The sequence below is a fragment of the Schistocerca gregaria genome, chromosome 5 (genome assembly GCF_023897955.1).
Source record: "Schistocerca gregaria isolate iqSchGreg1 chromosome 5, iqSchGreg1.2, whole genome shotgun sequence".
NCBI classification, from domain to species: Eukaryota; Metazoa; Arthropoda; class Insecta; order Orthoptera; family Acrididae; genus Schistocerca; species Schistocerca gregaria.
Window position 1 is genome coordinate 70948357 of NC_064924.1, and position 20813 is coordinate 70969169.

The 20813-nt window shown below is 43.8% G+C and overlaps 1 protein-coding gene across 1 annotated transcript in view; it reads left to right on the top strand.

The window, feature by feature from the left end:
* Nucleotides 1-20077, top strand: part of LOC126271850 (uncharacterized) — a 35053-nt gene extending 14976 nt beyond the window's left edge. Inside the window, exon 2 of the mRNA XM_049974186.1 lies at nucleotides 14605-20077. Within this exon, the coding sequence (XP_049830143.1) occupies nucleotides 14605-15123 (519 nt within the window). The 3' untranslated portion in view covers nucleotides 15124-20077. The remainder of the gene's footprint in view (nucleotides 1-14604) is intronic.
* Nucleotides 20078-20813: the final 736 nt, after the last annotated feature.

Below are 20813 nucleotides of genomic sequence, written 5' to 3' on the forward strand. Positions count from 1 at the left end.
TAGCAAGCAAAATACGAAAAGCACCACATGTAGATGCAAACGACGTAATCAATTGTGGCACCAGGTACGTTTTGCTTCTGACATAGAAGGCGATTGTGCGTCTTATTGACCACGTTCTTCTCCATAAAGCAAAAATCCGGCGTGGCTGATTGGGCTTTTCACGCTTGGAAATGCTGCACAACGCGAAATTCTACATTATGGCTTTACAAAACTTGACTAGCTCCAAGACCGCGTTCTTCGTCACGTCCTTAAAGGCCGTTAGCATCACCGGCAGAGACGTCACCACAGCACCAACGGGCACGCCGGAACTGCCGGTGCACACACACACACACACACACACACACACACACACACACACACACACACACGCAGGCAGCGGCACCCCACAGGAAGCTCACACGCATTCCGCGCACGCGCAGCTTCCTGTTTGCCTATCCACGCGTTTCCTCCCACTCGCGGCGGAGACACGGCACTATCTGTGCCTGTGTACCAACCTCTGCGTCCTCGTAAGCATAAACTCCCCATCGCTCCCCTCTCAAATTTAGTGATAACGTGGCCCAGAGGATAGTCCACCAAAAACGGCACACATGTCAAGCATGAAAACAGGAAGAAGGTAAGCTGAACTGTGAAAACAGAAGCAAAATAGAATCGTCCAAGCTCAAGATACACAACAGTGAGCGCATTGTAAGAATCGCGGCGTCGTGGTTGTGTCGTTTTTGTGTTAGATTGGAAAGCGAAGGATCCATGTTCAAATCTCCCTTTATGCCGCTTACACAGAACCGTGAACTTTCCGTTCGGTCACTGACGTGTCAAATCTCCTTCTGTAGTCTTTGCAATTGTTCTACCGCACATTGGTAATAGAATATGAGTCATAAGGTAAGAACATATTATCGTCGCAAACTAAAGTGATAAATAGTGACAGCAGTCGAAATTTCGCATAGACCTCAAACAAAAAAAAAAAAAAAAGGATGTTGAATATGTTTCAGCAAAGCAAGTCATGAGTCAAAAATTTCTAAACGAAACCCTAGAGTCGTAACATGTGGCACTTCTGTAGAACAAACAGGAGGTACGTTGATCTATCTGCAGGTTACTTCCTTACACGTCGCTGTCGGAAACGGACGTTACACCACGACACAGGCACAAATTTGTATACTGCGAACATTCGCGACAATCACTGAACGGACAGTTTAAAGTTCTGTGAAACAAAAACAAAATAATTGGGAGATCTGAAAATGGACCCTGGGTGTCGCAGTTCAACACCGTGACGATATGACGACGACGCCACAGCTATTCAAATTGGCTCGATGTTGCACATCTTGAGGTTGTACTGATCACTGTTTCTGTTTTGCTTCTTTTCTCACAGTTCAGTACACCTTGTTCCTATTTTCGTGTTTGATCTGTGATCAGTTTTTGGTGGGCAATTCACTGGGCCATCTTACCACTAAATCTGAAGGGAGTGCAATGGGAAGTTTCTCTTGTAAGCTTTGTCACGTGAAACTCAAGGTTTTCACACATGACACGCGTAAAATTTCTACGCTAGTTCCATTAAAACGCTCATTTTCCCCATTGATTACATGCTAGCCCTGTTGTTTAGGGCCGCGTGGCTTGAGGGGCCGAGTCACGGATTGCGCAGTCCCTCCCGCCTGGGCATGGGTGTGTGCGTAGTTTAAGAAGTGTCTAAGTCTATAGACCGATGTCCTGGGGCACTGTAGTTCCTCCTTTTAATCGCCGCACAAACGTCAAACGACAGGTATCGAAATAAATGATCATAGGATAGAAAAGTAACTGAAATCTCTCAACAGAGCAAAGGCCACTAAACCTGACAGGAAACCAATACAATCCTGCATAAAGTATGCGAAAGCAGAAGTGTACCGTAAGTCGCTGCAGGAGACAAGCACTCACAATGATGGGAAAAAAGCATAGGTCATTCACGATTTCCCAAGGGTAGTCAGATAGGCGCACAAAATTATACGGCTGTATGTCTGGCGTCGGTGTGTTGATAATTTTGGGACATGCCGTATGTTCGCGTATTATGACATTTCTGGAGACCGAAAACCTTCTCTGTAGGAGTCAACATGTTTTCCTAAAAAAAAAAAAAAGGATCGTCTGAAACCCAGTTCACTCTGTTCGTTCGCGAGTACCAGAGACCAGTAGGCACCGGCACCTAGTTGATGCACTGTTCCTCGAGTTTGGACACAGTTGCGGACTGCTGTCTAACGGACAAAATTCGAGCTTACAGAATATTTTACCAGTTTTGTGAATGGGCTGAAGAGTTTCTCGTAAACAGATCACAGCATGCTATTCTTAACGAAGAGAAGCCTTCAGACGTAGGAGTAACTACGAACATACCACAAGGGAGAGTTGTAACAACCACATTTTTTCACAATACGTATAAATGACAAAGTGAATAATGTTGGAAGTTACACGAGACTGTTTGCGCATGATGCTGTTATACAGGGTGATTTTTTTCACAGCTCTAAGGACCGATTGATGAGACGATAGGGAAAGAAAGGGACTAATGAACTTGTGTTCGGAAATGCTTGGTTTCCAAGCCAGAGACCATTTATTCAATCATCAATCAGGGACTGTCACCGCCGATAGTGTACGATGTGTTACACTGTTCCATGCTGCGCCAGAGCCGATGCAGATGTGTCCTGCAATGCTATTTGGATAAGGCATCGATCTTCTCGGGGCGGGAGGGGGGGGGGGATAGGGGAGGGTGTGGTCTGGGTGGTGTGACCTGACCCATCTCGTCTGATTCTACGGACTTCCGCGACCCGTTGCACTTCCGAAACACTTCATTCCACATGAACAGCGATTTACCGGATGGATCCATCACATTCCGTCATGTCGATAATGCGCCCTCTTTCAAATTCACTGATCTGACGATACATCTGCCAGGCATCCTGCAGCTCTGCTGAAGTCACACTGATCCCTTACCTTCGGTATGTAGCGACAACGACAGGTGCAGGCACATTTTATCGATGGGTGATGTTGCACCGCGATATCGATGTTGATCTTGAGCCCGTAGGGCTGCACAACATACTAATGTAAATGTCCTGTAAATACGAATGTCCTATCTCTAATCGTTCAAGGTGCTCTGCTTTTCCTGAACATGAGTGTAGTTGGTTGGTTGATTATTCTTTAGCCGACCGTGGTGGCCGTGCGGTTCTAGGATCTGCAGTCCGGAACCGCGTGACCGCTACGGTCGCAGGTTCGAATCCTGCCTCGGGCATGGATGTGTGTGATGTCCTTAGGTTAGTTAGGTTTAAGTAGTTCTAAGTTCTAGGGGACTCATGACCTAAGATGTTAAGTCCCATAGTGCTCAGAGCCATTTAAACCATTTGATTATTCTTTCAGGATACATTCTCAAGAATTTTAACAGTAAACAACCTTGTGATGCTGCAATAATCCTTCGCTATCAGTATGGAAGGAAGTTAAACATTAAACAAATGAAAAGCATTTTAAATATAAATATTTACGATTCCTACACTACTTAAATTGTCATTGGGAAGAAACAGTTACAATGAATCTCTGTCTTCTGCTTCCCGCTAGTTGTCTAAGGTCGGGTTTGTTATGTGATGATGAAACACATTTCTTCGCCTTTTTCGTCACTTGTGAACATCAGATCTGCTGTTCACAAGACAAATTTTACAGGCAAATGAGACAAATGGCAAACGTCTTCAAATGAGTGACAAAGTAGCTTCAAGTTGTAAGTTGATCACAGACTGACTATCATAATATCTTCAGAGATCACAAGATAAGCGTAGATTCGCAGAATAGACGCGTAACTCTCGTATTTATAATTTTGCATTTCCATCGACAACTTTCACAAAAAATAAATATTTTAATACATTAATTGTATAAATGATACAATCATTTTGACAAAGAATACATTTTTACGAATCTAAGAATTAGGGTTAAAAGAATACAGTATTGGTTATTCAGATATTAATGAATTTTACCAAAGAACAGTGTAGAATGCGAAAGTTTTTCATCGATAACGCTTGAAAGAGTTTTCCGTTAAAGAAAACTGTGCTTTCAAAAATGGGGTAAAGGAGATTTCAGTTGTATTTCAAAATTAATACAAAAAACTTTCAGCAGTGCAGAAATTTTTGGCAATACTTACTGTCTACGAATAGCAGTTTTATCATATCACTTTAAAATAAAACGTTTCTCATAAAAGCAACTAACCTGTTATAATCAGGAGACTGGTAACTAAATACTCAATAATATAGTTCACTGCTAAGCGTCGTTAATAAAATTTGTACAATTTCTGGAAAATATTGATTAGACATTTGGTATATAATAGACAGTATAAAAAAGTATGAAGTTTTATTTTGTTATTTCATTAGCCCCTATTTGTTTTTGACAACTTCGTTTTGTTTAAAATAAATGATGTGATGACACACTATCATTATTATACGTTAAAATAGGTGTTTACTTCACAAGAAGTATTACTTGAATTACTAACAAGATGAATGAAATAAATAGGTATACAGGATGTTCCGCAACTATGTGTTCAAATTAATTCAGAACAGAACATAAAAGAAATGTATTTAGTTGTGGTAGACACTGTTTCTGACGCCAGTTTCTCATGCTAAGGACGATTAACACAGAAGGTAGCTTAGCATGCTAATTTCAGGAGTGGCATTCACGGCAACTGCTATAATGCCCGACTATTGACGTGTATGTACGCAGTACATGGTCGGACCATTGACTGACCTGTCCATTGGAAGATGCGTGGCATGTCCGCAATGGTGTCAGCAGCGACGACAACTTAAGCGACGAGGTCTTCTGTTTCCACAACGTTTCCATACACCCGCTGCTTCACATGCCCCCAGAGGAGGAAATCCAGGCATGTGAGACAAAGTGACCCGGATGGTCGATCGGTAGATACCTCACAGCAGTGCCGAAATGGGCTGGCGCCCCATCGTGCTGGCATAATGTAACGTTTACAGGTACATCCTCCAGCATTCCTGGCAAAACATCAACCTACCACCGAAAATGCCGGCCAGCACATTAACACCGAATCGCCATTGATTAGCATGAGGTCGCGTACGTCGTGGATTCACATGTTCCCAAACACGCGAATTATGGATATTTGAATGTCAGCACACATTCCCAGTCGGCGACAGTGGCGCAACACCCTACGCCAGCACCAGTAACAAAACGTCCCGTGACATTACAAGTTAGTTTCGGAGACCATATGTTCGTTTTCGAAATATATTTGTTTTGATGTTCTGTATCTCCTGTATTAATTTAAGCAAACTGTTTCCAAACAACTTGTATCTGATCAAATGCATCGCGTAATTCATGTATAAGCATCAACAGCATCTATAGACACTGGTTTCGGCTACTACGGTGATGGAAATCTTCCTACCTCTGAGGTACGTTCAATGCACGGATTCTGACCAGACGAACACTTACCTCACTCGTACTGATAATTCAAGATCTCAGCCCGAAATTTTCACATCTGACCTCTGATTCTTGATCGGAATACCACTTTTCATCACCTACCGGCTGTGTAATTTTGAAACTAAGAGTTTTTTTCCTTTTTTCCGTTATTTTTCTGTTCTGTGGTCCCGCTTATACGGGGCGCGCAGCAAAGGCTTACGGACTAGCTCCAGTGTTTCAGACGATAGCTCAGGTGGCTCGTGCTTGGCTTTGCCATACCGCGATGTCGGTCTTTGCAGAGCAGTCGTGACTCTACTGAGTCTGCTTCGTGACTGGCGGAAGCAGTTCCTCGTGCGACGCTCAGCCACGGCTGGTGGTGAATCGGTTTATCATTTTCACCACTCTTGAACAATTTCGCAGCTTTACAATACATTTGTTCACCTTCGGCGCCAGTTCTCATTTCATCATTACGGAAATTAGTAGTATACTGTTATCTCTAGGTCTGATTTTCCTGAACTCCATACGAAACACTTCCGTTGCTATTGTTGTTGTTTCGGTCGTGACTGGTTTAGTGGAGCTCTCCACGCTGGCGTATGCCGCTCAGCATAACTACTGAAACCTACATGCGCTCGAACTTGCTTTCTGCACTCAAGTTTCGGTCTCCCTGAGAAGTTTCCTCCATTTCCAAATTTACGATTCATTGAGATATCACGACCTGTCCCGTCAGCTGATCTCTTCTTTAAATTGTACCATAAACTTCTTTTTTCCCGATATGATTCAGTGCCTTGTCATTAGATCCATCCATCAAACCTTCAAAATTCTCCTGCAGCGCCACACATCAATACCGCCTATTCTCTTCTTGTCGTAACTTTATGGGCTTCATTTCACTGGCGTACAGGGCTACACTTCATATAACTTCGGAAAAGATTTTCTAACAATTAACTTTGTATTCGCTGTTAACAAATTCTTGTTTTTCAGTAATGCCTTTCTCGCTGTTGCTAATCTGCATTTAACATTCTCGCTGCTTCTGCCATCAACAGATTTTTTGCTGCCTAAATCGCGGAACTCATCGCGCTCCCAGTGTCTCAATTTCCTTCAGCCTCACTTGATTTAATTCGACAACGTTTCATTACCGTTGTTTTACTTTTGTTGACAGATTATTCATTCCGCTCAACAGCTCTTCGAAGTCCTTTGTGTCTCTGCCAGGACTACAGTGTCGCCAGAAAACCTCGAAGTTTTAAATCGTATACAGGGTGCATGATAATTATTCGCGAAAGCTGACGTGTGCGAGAGTATACGTTAATAGAACGGAAAGAACACCAGTAAGCGTGGGACCCACCAGAAACATGTGTGTTCACTAGCCGCCACTGACACAAGAGTCTAATATTGCCCTAGTTGGTATAAATCTGTCTGAAATTTTATCTTTTCGATTGAAGTCCCCTCCAGCAGCGCTTAAAAATCACCAAAAGGTGAAGTTTTGTTTTTAGCGCCGACTCGTTTTGCTGGAAGACCTCCACGAAAGTCATTACCATATCCTAAAAAAATTGCTGACATGCTTGTATTTCCGAATAGTTTTGTAAACTTCTGAATCCTCCTGACTTTTCCTGTCTCTGTACTTAGGGGTTAAAGGAGCTTTTCAAACCTTGAGACTTATCTCAGGTCGGCACATTGTCAAGAAGGATTATGTGTTCTGCCAGTTGTAGTCACTGAAAGTGATACCTGGAAATCAGTAGAATGAGATTCTATACTGAAAGATTTTGCTACATTAAAGGCTAGAAAAATTTCAATATTTCGTTTTCATACAAGCGAAAAATTGTCGATACGCATGGTGAAGATGTGTATAAATTGTACATGATTGTATCAATACAATATCTGTCTTTCATATCACAGACAAATATGTGGTTTCCTTTTCAGTCGCATACATAAACATTTAGACCACTTTTATTAATTCTTAATTACCTTCATGGAAAACTTTCATAAGTTTAATTTCTTAGTGATGAGTTTTCTTCACAGTTAAACCACAATTTACTTTGCTCAGCAATATCAACATAAAAGTTCACGAATGTTATTTATTTTTGACCCACTTTTCCTAACTGAAATAATCGATAGATTATAAAACAAAAAAGCTACACAATTTAAGCAAAAAATAACAGATATTGCATACATTGCGCAAAAAAGTATCACTTTTTCGGAACCCTGTAATTGTCTCCCACTGCAACGTGCAAGTTTTAAACAAGGCTCGCAGGTGGCTTCCTACGTAATGCTGAAATAGAGTGGCGCACCACGGAGTCATCTTCGACGGCGCTTCGAACAGCAAGGTGTTGACACGTGCGTTATAACGGCCACGGATCAGAACTTCATGCCCGATGTTAACTGGGTTAATGATGTCACATTGGCACCACATTTCTACACAATTCTGCCCAGTGCCATTGTGGAAGGAACACACTATGGAAAGGCCGTCACAGCCCCTCTTACCCACATTTCATCCTTCTTTTGTCGCCTCTGCGATGGAGGTCAGAACCGCGACACCCAACGTTGCAACCATGCGGGTTGCTTATGGATAGCCGAGGAAGACATTTCATACACAGTACCATTCAGAATCGACACAGGAAGTCCTGAGGAGGTAACACAAATGGCGTCAATAAAACCACCACTTTCCATTTCACGATCTAAAAACGACGATTCGCCGTGCCATGAGCAACAGATCGACTTTGTTGACAATGTTAGACACATATGGCACCCAGCGGACGATTCAACCCTACTCTAAGGACATTGTGGAGCTTCCCTGTTTGGAATATAGAGCGACAGCAATTGTTACTCTGTTGGACGGGGTGCAACCACCAGGGACCAATCGAAACCGGTCGATGAAAATTAAATTCGATCCAAAGCAATGGTGTGCTTTTTTGGCCCTGCTGTTCACGCCCTCCTGTGGAGTGATCACGGGGCTGTGGAACGTTGTCACACAGCTGATAAAACTGGATAGGCCCCCTGTAAGACCCGCCAGTTCGGCAACACTGTAGGCGCCAGCCACGCACCTTTCTTCAGCACTTTAGGACTCCCGACACCATTCATCGGAGTAGCGCTCCGCTGCTGCTCTGGCGCCTGGGAGCAGGCAACCGTTTCGATACTCCTCGTGCGCTGCAGCAGTCACGATACACGACTCAGCTGGATGGTGTCGAAATCTGTGGCAGGTACATTTTTAATGTTCTGAACGACAGTGCGTGGCTGGCAGCTAAAGCGGTGCAGAACTGGCAGGTTTTACAGGGGGGTCTATCCCGTTTTATTCACGCACATATCAATGTTGCACCCCTCCGTGTAACATCATTGGAGGGAGTGAAACAGGAAGGCCGAAAAAAGCATAAACACCCTTTGGTGCTTTGGATCGAATTTAAATTTCGTCGAACGGTTTCGGTTGGTCCCTGGTGGTTGTACCCTGTTCAACACAGTAAAAACTGCTGTCGCTCTGTACTCTAAAGGGGACAGATTGCGTTCAAACCCACGATAGCCTTATAGTAGGGCTGAATCATCCATGGGGTGTCAGCTGTGTCGAACATTGTCAAAAAAGTCGTTCTGTTGTTCACCGCACTGCAAACCATCTTTTTCGACCGCGAAACGAGTGGGAATCAACGTCCCAAGAAAAGTGGCGGTTTCATTGATGCCCTTTATGCTACCTCCAGACAGCTTTCTGAGTCGATTCTGAGTGGCACTGCGTCTGAAATATTTTCGTCGGCAACCTATTAGGAAAACGCTGGGTGTCACAGTTTTGAGACCCATCGCAGAGGCGTGAAAAGAAGGTGTGAAATGTCGATAAGAGTGGGTGCGACCACCTTTTCATCGTGTGACTCGTCCACGATACCGTTCAACGGTATTGTGGTGAAATAAGGTGCCAGTGTGACATCATTAACTCACAAGGTGGCCTGTTATTCGCATGTGTCGACACCTTTCTATTTGACCCATCGCCGAGACCGAGTTTGACGTCGAGGTGTGTCACGCTTTTCCACCATTACAGAGGAAGGTTGTAGGCACTTTTGAGCCAGGTTTCAAACTTTCGTGCTGCAGCCTGACACTACCAAGGATCTTCGAAAGATAGGCACTTTTTGGCGCTTTGTATTTCAATTTTTTGGACTCAGCTAAAGTGACAGGACACTTTTTTGTGATGGTAAAACAGTACAATAGGTCTTTTTCTTTCTGATTCCACTAAAAGTTTTTAATGATCTCAGGAATTACCTTAAATGGGAATGCATTGTTCGTGCTTTCAATATTTAGCACTCGAATAATATTCAGAAATTTATTTCTGTTACAAAGAAATGTCTGCCGGCCGGTGTGGCCAAGCGGTTCTAGGCACTTCAGTCCGGAACCGCGCGACCGCTACGGTCGCAGGTTGGAATCCTGCTTCGGGCATGGATGTGTGTGATGCCCTTAGATTAGTTAGGTTTAAGTAGTTCTAAGTTCTATGGGACTGACGACCTCAGATGTTAAGTCTCATAGTGCTCAGAGCCATTTGAACCATTTTTTGTTATTGCGTGCACCTCATCTAGTCTCCCCATCTTTAACCACCACGTTGCGGCTCAGTATTTGACCCTGATATCTCTGGGGCATATTCCGAGTACCACAGAGTGGATACACTGAGGTGGTGCCGAAGGCTCCAGGCAGCCTAAGTGTGAGCACATTTCCCTGCCCTCGTCTGACTGATGCTTTGTTGGTAACCAGGATAAGACTGTGTGCCCACGTGCTAGCTGCAACGCTGAGTACTGATTCCAAGTTCTCACACTGGTATGTCCGTAGGACTGGTAGAGATAGTCTGTACTGTTTTGAATTTAGCCTCACCTGTTGATTTAGTACTTTCTTCTACTTTGTCTGTTGTTAGAGTTATGAGCTGGTGACAATTCAATTTCTCATCTACCAGTACCTCAAGACAGCGCGTGACATGTGCAGTTTTATGTTCGTGTCTCCTATTTCAACTGGAGGGTTCCTTTGCAGTGGTTCGTTCAGCAATGTGTTTGTTGTTTTATTTTCCGCTATACTGCATTTGCTGTCGTGACAACATATTGTAGCTATTTGTAACATTCCACTGGCTTTCTCTCCCAGCTGAGTTTTGCTGTTTGCGGCGAAGACAACTAATAGGTCATCTGCGTAGACGCCAATTCCGTCTGACCTGTCACCCCTATCTAAAAGTTGTAGGAGGGGTTCGATTGTTAAATCTCAAGTGATGGAGCCGCAGATCGATATTTGAGGACCATCTTTGGTAACTCTTTCAATTACTTTCCGGCTGTCCCTTTGCCATACGACTACTCGGTCTTTACAGTAGTCATGGAAAATTCTGTACAGTGATTACGGTACTCCCAGACTTCTGAAATTTTGCGGGCCACGAGAGGTTATCAAATGCCCCGTCAGTGTCAGTCATCACTGCCATAGTACTTCTGCGTTGTGCCATTAACTATGTGTAGGACACGATTGATGGCAGCATCTGTGGACTAGTCGATTCTGAAGCCCAACTGGTGTTGTCTCGAGCCGCTGAGAGCCCTGTGGGTTTGCAAACGATTTCACAGTAGCTTCTCCCAAATCTTTGTAGGATGTTTATAAGGCTTATACGCTGAAGTGCCAAAGAAACTGGTATAGGCATGCGTATTCAAATACAAAGATATGAAAACAGCAGAATATGGTGCTGTTGTCGGCAACTACCTTGTAAGACAACAAGTGTCTGTCGCAGTTGTTAGATCGGTTACTGCTGCTACAATTGCAGGATTTAAGTGAGTTTCAACGTGGTGTTATAGTCGGCGCACGAATGAGGTGACATAGCATCTCCGAGGTAGCGACGAAGTGATGATTTTCCCGTACGACCATTTCAAAAGTGTACCGTGAATATCAGGAATCCGGTAAAACATCAAATCTCCGACATCGCTGCGGCCGGAAGAAGATCCTGCAAGAACAGGACCAACGACGACTGAAGAGAATAGTTCAGTGTGCCAGAAGTGCAACACTGGGCCATCATGAAGTATCAGCGTGCCAAACATTCAACGAAACATCATCGATATGGGCTTCGGAGGCGAAGGCCCTCTCGCATACCCCTGATGACTGCACGAAACAAAAGATTTACGCCTCGCCTGGGCCCGTCAACGCAGATATTGGACTGTTGATGACTGGAAACATGTTGCCTGGTCGGAGGAGTCTCGTTTCAAATTATATCGATGGGGCAGACGTGTACGTATATGGAGATAACCTCATGAATGCATAGATTTTGCATGTCAGCAGGAGACCGTTCAAGCTGGTGGAGGCCCTACAATGTTGTGGGGCGTGTGCAGTTAGAGTGATATGGGACCCCTGATACATCCAGATACGACTCTGACAGGTGACACGTTCGTAAGCATCGTGTGTCATCAACTGCATCCATTCATGTCCTTTGGGCATTACGACGGACTTGGCCAGTTCCAGCAGGATAATGCGACACTCCACACGCTAAGAACACTCTTTTAAATACTTCCGCTGGCCACCAGACTCCCCAGACATGAACATTATTGGTCATGTTTGGGAAGACTTGCAAAGTTGAAACTAACCTGTTTCTACGGGTTATTATGTTAAGATTATTGGGAATCGAAATACTTATTGCTTCTGAAATTAACGTGAGAAGATTAGGGTCGCCACCGACTTTAATGATACAACTAATCAAATGTTTGGCCGAGTCGGAAAATAAATTAATTTGATCGCAGACCAAAAACTCATAAAAATGCATACGTCGTGATATCGCTCATAGAGGATGCGATGTAATTAATAGTATTGCCTGTGCACTGTTCACAAGAATCAAACATTTAAAATAAACTAGAAAATGCATGAACACTGTGCATAAGATCAGCTCCCAGCAACACACTTGAAAGTAAGACTTACTCTAAAGCATTCGCTATAAAATAAAAGGGGAAACTAATCACTGGACCTGTGAGTAAGGAAACGCGTTGGATGTGCTAACAGGAAAGCTACGAGGTGAGTGGGTTAGATGCAAAAACGTAACCTCGGAATACAAGAGAAATTTGTGGACAAAATCATTTATTCCTATGATATGGATGTGAGGCATGTACACAATTCCTGATAACATTAATTCCTAAAACATGAAAGAAAAGCATCGATACATTTACCGTTATAATCTATGTTGTGTTGGCAGAAGAGCCAACACCGTGTTACTAGTGGATGCCGAAATGCAGGCGTTTTAGCTCACGCAGGCTGGCGTGAGGAGGAAAGAACTATACTGACGTGAGGTCTGGAACATGACAAGGAATTAGAATTCAGAAAGCGGCCGTAAATAATTTGATACTTAACTTTAATCCATTAATCATGAACGTTGCTCTTGACGGTACATGATTCACAATATTACCTGTTCAGAACACATCCATAGTTACTGAATATGACGCCTTGCTAGGTCGTAGCAAATGACGTAGCTCAAGGCTATACTAAACTGTCGTCTCTGCAAATGAGAGCGTATGTACACAGTGAACCATCGCTAGCAAAGTCGGCTGTACAACTGGGGCGAGTGCTAGAGAGTCTCTCTAGACTAGACCTGCTGTGTGGCGGCGCTCGCTCTGCAATCACTGATAGTGGCGACACGCGGGTCCGACGTATACTAACGGACTGCGGACCATTTAAAGGCTACCACCTAGCAAGTGTGGTGTCTGGCGGTGACACCACAATCTACATCTAAAATCATTGATGTGAATCATTCTTACAACTGCTGTTGCCTGATAACTGATCGCAATAACTCGTGAAAAGGTAAACGCTCCGCAGTACACCCGCGTGCCTACGTGGTTTGTGGAGACGCAATTTCTAGGTATCATGTCCAAGTTGCAACAATATCACAACACAGAATCATGAACAGTTAACATTCTTTAAAACAAACATGAGATCGGACAGTTAGTGATGACGGTAGCCCAACAAACTCTAGTGTTGTACCACGTGGTTGGCTCCCCACGGACGAAAGACACATAAAGTAAGAAAAATTTACGAGAAGGTAAAGCCATTAATATTTAGAAAAATAAAACCGTATACAGGCATAGCTCAAGGCAAACAGACATTCATACAGAAGCGAGTGCTCACTTCTTATAGACACCTTTGTGTGGCTCTCTTCCGGCGAATCCAAGTGTGCTACGAGAAATTTATTAAAAGGAAAATCTGCCGACGTTTTGCATTCCTTGGTGCGACAAGGCAGAGAAATCTTTTAGAGTGGAAAAGCGGGAGCAAAAGCTAACAGGTCTCCCCTCGGCAAGTAACAACGCGCCACGCGGTCAGTCTAACTCACCCTTCTTCGACTGGAACACAGCTGTGGACGCTTCCCGTACCGGCGGCAGACTGCTCCCTTTTTCTCCTCCAGTCTCTTCCACGCTCCGCGTGGCCCGGAAACCCCAAAGATGCCATTTCCGCCACCAACCTAACGCAGGTGGATTTCTTACAAGTGGCGCAAACCTCTTTGCCTGCTTGACCACTACGAGAGTTGGCTATTGTGTACAACTGCTGCTGAATCTGTATGACTATCGTAGACTTTCTGCAGCAGACTACGCTACCGTCTAGCAACGTGACACACAACCATATTCATTCAATCACACTGCTATGAGAGTTATGAGAAAAGAGAAATAAGGAAAGGAAAGAGAAATGCTAGTGAGAAATGGTAATGAAAGGTGGCTACAGTACTCTTTCAACGTGCTATTCAGAAGAGGTATCCACACCTGGTACTCTTACGGTTTTATGGAGAGCTCTTGCAGGATTTCTGATGTCAGTTCCTTCCACAATTACTTCAGACGTTAGTCGAGTCCAAGCCACGCCGTGTTGCGGTACTTCCGCGTGCTCTCGGTGGCCCTACGCGATATTAGGCAGGTGTGCCAGTTTCTGTGGCTCTAAAGTGTAGATCTGTAAGTGTTTGGAAAAACCTGAAAACTCCCTGTCTGCTGGTTTGTAAATAATGACTGCTTTGGAGGCTTTCTATACTGTAGGTACCTTGCCGAGCCGTAAGGCACTGATCAGTAGCGTTGTTACGAACGGGATGACGTGCGGTGCGGTGCAGTGACTGGTGTGTTTGTCCGTGTCGCAGGTGGTGCAGCTGGTGGTGGGAACAGGGTGATGGTGCGGTGCGGTGACTGGTGTGTTTGTCCGTGTCGCAGGTGGTGCAGCTGGTGGTGGGAACAGGGTGATGGTGCGGTGCGGTGACTGGTGTGTTTGTCCGTGTCGCAGGTGGTGCAGCTGGTGGCGGTGTTGCTGGCGGTGGTGGCTGGCGGGCGCGCGGGCCTGCTGCGCGTGCCGCGCGTCTACAACGCGCTCATCTCGACCAACCAGCGGCTGGCGCCGAGCCGCGCCGACACCGTCTCGCTGCCCGTGGTGGGGCCGGTGGCGCTGCTGCCCGCCGCCGCCATCGTCGCCGAGGAGGCGGCGCCGCCCCCGGCCGCCAAGAACGCCTCGGAGGCGGAGGCGGCGGCGGCGGCCAACGACACGGCGACCGCGCTCGTGGCGCCGCTCGCCGTCTACAGCCCGTACTACTACTCGGCGTACTCGTACCACTACAACCCGTACCTGGTGCCGCCGCTGCTGCACTACGGCTACAACTACCTGCCGCTGCCGCTGTCCGTGCCCGTGCCGCTGGCCGTCGCCCACCCCGCGCCGGCGCCGGCCGCGGCGGACAAGCCCGACCAGAAGGGCGGCGGCGACGCCAAGGCCGACGCCGACAAGGAAGCCGTCACCGTCGAGGCCAACTGAGGCCGCCGGGCCCCGCCACCCCGAACCACCGCTCCAGGCTTTCCGACTTGACCTCTCACAAACTTACCGTCCACCGTCGACCGTAGGAAACGCGCGTCTATACCCGAAACCACCAGCAGCCACACCGTTTTGGAGTATCATCACCTGCCAGGAGAACACTTTGCGATTAGCTACCACATGGTCAGGAAGGCGTCCATTTCAACGTGTCCCCCCTCCCCTCTATGCGTGTTAATTAAAAGAAAATTGGGAGATTTCTGTGAATATACAAGTCCCACACTCGTTGTAGGTGCAGTATTTGTCCAACGAGACACACCATGGACCAGCAACCTCTGCAGTCGTACAGCCTCTGTCCTATAAAAAAACTTCGATTAATGGGCCACACACTCGATTATATTTTATCTGAGACATTTATAATTGCCGGGACAACTGCCTGATGAAGCTGAGCCTTCCTGCCGATCAAAGCTTCAGTCGACCAAAACATTTCAGATATTTACGTTTTGTGTGAGGCAAAGCGCAATCTGTAATTTCCGCCGGAAGTGCCTACTGAACACCAGCCTTTCTGTCGTGTAAAACGTCTGCCACAGGTCCAAATATGTTGATACTATCCAGTGTTATGGGGGTCTGTCAGTAATCTGCAATTACCGTGAGAAATGCTCTCTAACTTTCTGCATTTGTGCTATGCTATACCTTCGCAAGTGGACTAAAAATGTTGTGGTAATTACTTCTTATGTCAGATACTGTACTCTGTAGTTACAACGGAAAATCCCTGCTCAAGGTCTGCATATCTGCCATCCAAAAAGTCCGTCAGTGGACCAAAAGTGTATATATCTTATGTGAAACACTCCGGGGCAGCGTTACTGTCTTGTTCAAGGAGGCATATCAAAGTCTGCAGCCAATTATTCCACGACGTCTCCCCTCCCAAACACCATCAAAATAAAAACTGAAGTACAACGATTTGCTCATGCATATAGCGATCACCAGCATCTCTCCAAGCTCAAGAAGAACTTATTAACCACACGTGTAATTAGTTTTGCGGGATAAAAGAAAAAACATCGGTCTAAAGAAGCAGTGTTTAATATTGTATCTGTTGACTGATGAAATTCACAATGTGACGTGCCTTTACCACAGGAAAATTATTCAGTGTAAAGTTAATGACACTAAAGCTGGACTGTATCTGCGAAAAGGGAAGTAAAATCGAGTCTTCACAAAAAAGTAATTACATCTCAACTGTTTCTGTCCAGAACATCCAAAGCTTTCTCCTGTATCGGGTGACTGAAATTAAAAAAAGCATCGAACAGAATATTGTCAATTTTTTAAAAATCTGCATGATTGTAACTATGAATTTCGCCTTCAGTGATAAATAAATTTGACTGTAAATACACTGGAATACAGTGGCATGTGTTCTGCAATATCCACAATGGATAAGCTTAACAAATAAGTTTACTTGCAATGATGTGCAACAAATGCGCGCTTTTTAATGCCTTTCATGGCTAGTACAAAATTTTAATCAGTTATGTTTGATATATTCATTGTTTCTTATACACCGCAGTTATTTGTGGCTGACGATGGAATTTACATGCACATACGCCTGAAGTATTACAGTCACAGTTTTGCCAAATGTAATGGAGAAAGTGAAATGGCGAAATAGTTTCACTGCGGATAAGCTTCAACCAGTCGCCGATCTGTAACAAACGACGCTCCACTGATGACTGGCGAACAGTAGTGAAAAATTAGGAGCGGTACTCACTTGAACAACACCTCTTCTGCTACAAGTGTACGTCATGTTGCAAAGACAGGCTCTGCGCGTATTAAGCGAGTTTGTGTTCAAATATGTAGCTAGGATACTCGCTAGCAGTGGGGCAGCAACGTAGCACTAGTAGTAAAGGGGCCGTGCGATGCCCATCATTCCATCCTCGACCTCCGCAAGAGAAGTCCGTCGGTGAGGCCCCGATTGTGGTCTCTGGGTCGCTTCCAGCACCACGATCTCTGCTCCATCGCTTCCTATCCTCTGAGCCAATGAGGAGAGTCATTGAGCTATTTTCTTTCGATTATAAGTTTACTTTCATCTCTCTCTTGTTCTTTTATATACACGTCTTTCCCACTTTAACTGTTTACAGGTATCTTGATCACTCTCTCTCTCTCTGTCTCTCTCTCTTTCCTTATCTTTTTCTTTTTGCGCTATAGTCTTGCACATAGCACTTTCTCTTCATGTTTCATTTTTACTTCTTTTTCTTTCAGTACTCCTCCGTTGTTTGACATTAGTGTTTCTTTTTCTCCACTCGTTAGGCTACTTCCTGTTTCGCTTCCTGTACAAATGGCTCTGAGCACTATGGGACTTAACTTGCTTCCTACCTTGGAAAACTTCCATTTTTCAAACTTCCCTATAGAATATTTCCATTTCCATAACGTCTTCCTCTCCTGTATTGGTACTTTCCAACATTTCTTTTCCCTTTTTTTTTTTTTTTTTTTTTTTTTTTTTTTTTTTTTTTTTTTTTGCTTCGATCCATGTGGTTGTTGACTCTATCTTGCCAGTGACATTTCAAGTCTTTTGGGTTGGTCTGTTGTCATCCATTCCGTAAATATGTCCAAATAATTGGAATCTCCACGTCCTCAGTGCTCTGGCATCTTACCCTTGCAGAGATAAACTTCATTTCTTCTCCTTAATTTCCAAACCTTCGAAGTTTCCTCTTCGTTTCTGTTTTTTTCCTTTCCTTTTTTGTAGTCATCGGCTTTCGATTCTTTCTTTATATTTTTTTAAGGTCATCAGGTTTTAGATTAGCGTAATGCTTCTGCTAAATCTTAACGTAATTACTACAACCATCATTGATTGCAATGTGTTTTTGATACTTTCAGTATCTATCTGCTCCTACTGTCTTTCTCCTGTACTGCATCTTTCAGCGAGTAGGTCTAATGTATAGCATTATTAGTTTGATATCTGCTCCTTATCTTACATGAAATATTTTCCCTCTAATTATTGGTAATGTAAATAAATGTACTCGGTTGTGTAAATACGGTACAATACTCTATTTTCTTTGAAGAGCTCTCTCTCTCTCTCTCTCTCTCTCTCTCTCTCTCTCTCTCTCTCTCTCTCTCTCTCTCTCCTATCTGTCTCTTTCCAAAGCGAGATGTAGATGTTCTTCTGCGTTACCATCCATTTGCAAAGTACTTTTTTATATTACAGATAATCAAAAATTTATATATTTACTTATATGTGAACCGACACAAGCGCACAAATGACAAGGTTTTGGGTAGTGGACTACATTTCTTTCCGCCTCGTGCGCATCAGAACAGATCTCGCAAAACTGACTGGTGATAATTTTTTTAATAAATTAAATTTGTGAGTGTCGTTGCTGTTTCAGAAGTCGGGACTATTGCTGTTCTGCTGCGCCGGGGTGGACTCCGCTTTTCTCAAATCCGTGAGTCTCGCTGCCGGAAAACGACGCACCGAGAGGCGGCTTCGTGGCTTGCAAGGTGTGGGTGGGTGTTATCTTGCTGGAGCACCAAGTGCTTGCATGTAACTTGCGTGTATCTCTGAACTCTTTAACGCACTCTTGGATTCATTAATGTTAACGCCAATTTTCTTTCCCAAACAAGAAGGCTTCATAATGTTTTAAATATGTGTCTCATAACATTCTTCGTTGCTGAATAAATACTTCTTTATTCTGTATGTTTTGATAACATTTTTTACATTGTGAGTGAACTTTTTGACAACTTCGTTGCTATTTTGTAACCTGCTTTTCCGTCTTGCTGTTCTTCTTCTCATCTTCGTGTTTGTATAGAATATCTCTCTCTTTATTCTGCCGTCTATATGTATCATACAAACATTTTGTTCCTGATAATTGCCCTTGCATATAATTCCTCTCAAATAATGCCGATACTATGTAAATGCTTATTTCTCTTCATACAGTTCTTTCTTTTGTCTTTTGCCTCCACCTTCGCTTTCCTGTGTGTTAAAGTCCGATTTATCTTACATTAATGTGTTCGCTTGTAACTAATTACATCATACTTCTTTTTCCGTCCCACATACTTCACTAATTGTTTTTGATTTCTCTGTACTACCCTCTTTTAAGGCCATTCTTTGCTCCTATTTTTATCTCTGTTGAAATGCTTCTTCTATTTTTATCTTCATGCTTCAACTAACATCGCTTCTGTTATAAAATTTCAGAATTTTTATGTCCTACACTAACTGACACAATTCTGATATTCTTATCTGTCGTATTTCTACTCCGACAATAACACTTTTTCTACTCATTTAATTTTTTCTTAAGGAACACTATTTCTTTGTTTACGTGCCTCAGCACTGGCTGTATTTATTTATCTTGCACTGAATTGCTAACGTTCTCTTAATGGCACCATATCCTACTGTCTTTAGTCGAATTTTTTCTACATTACCTGCACTATTTTAAAGAACGGATAGAACATTCTGACCTGTAATATCTTCCGTTGTCAGCTGTCCTTTTGCGTGACATAGTGACCACTCTTATACTGCAAGCATTGAACGCTGAATCTGATCAGAATGCACTTTGTGACTTTAATGTCGTGCTTGAGAATTAACGGTGGTGGGGCACGTTGTGTGTGCCGTAGTCTGCCAGTGTTCAAGGGCCGCTCAGAGTGCGGCTTAGGCGGCCCACCTGCTGTGTCTACTTGCTGTAGCGGCAGGTAGAGCAGCCGAGACGGCGCCGCCAGCGACCTTTCGCATATAAACGGAGCCGCGCCGCTAGCTGTTTGCACGCCATTGTGGCCGATCTGAAAGCTGCAAGGCCGCCCTCTCGGTACGTTATCTGTTCTCGGAACTTGTGTGCTTTACGCTCGGTCTGACTTCTCGTTTTGTATGTGTGTTTTTGTTTTGTACACCAGTTGTCTTTTGTATCTTGTTTGTGACTGTGCCGCGCAAATAAATGAGAAACGGCGAACAGATACGAAAGGGAAGCAATAAAACAAAATAAAAAGAAAACTTGGAATTCTTTGTGCTAGTTCCCCGACAACCCGAGACCATTCCTTTCCCACTCAAAGACCACTTCCTGTTACAAATTCCGTATCCGAGAAGTTCAGTTTTAGGAAGCGCATAACACAAAGCTGTCTTCTTGTTTTATTACTAGCTTAGCACCAGCTGCTTTACTCACGTAGACTGTATGGTCCGCACAGATTTTTCTGTTTTTGTTTTTTGTAATCAAATTTTTATGCTGTTCACAGACTGCAACATCTAAACGTGTGGTGCTAATTAAGGACGCAGAAGCATGGCCTTTTCCATATGTACTTCTGACCGAAAAGCGGCTCTGGTAGTCGGATTAAGAGGTCTTCGTTAATATTACCATTTAAGTTCTAGTAGTGAAACTTCCATCTTTCAACACTTACTTCTTTATTTCTAAATAAGAACTCAAACACAAGTTTTCATAGATTTTGCTTTAAGAATGTTTTAACATAAAGAGATATTTTCAGAAAAAATTGTCATCCCCTGTTCACAACCTTAGGGGCTGAATTTGCAAAAAAAAAAAAAAAAAAAAAAAAAAAAAAAAAAAAAAAAAAAAAAAAACGAAACATGCATTTTTTTGTTTCCAGCCAAGAAGTCAAATACGAATTTTGAAAGATTTCGTTTGAAAAATGCTTTCGTAATGAAATATTTTCATAAAAAGTTTCATCCCCTATTTTACCCCCTTAGGGATTGAATTTCCAAAAACCCCGAAACAGTA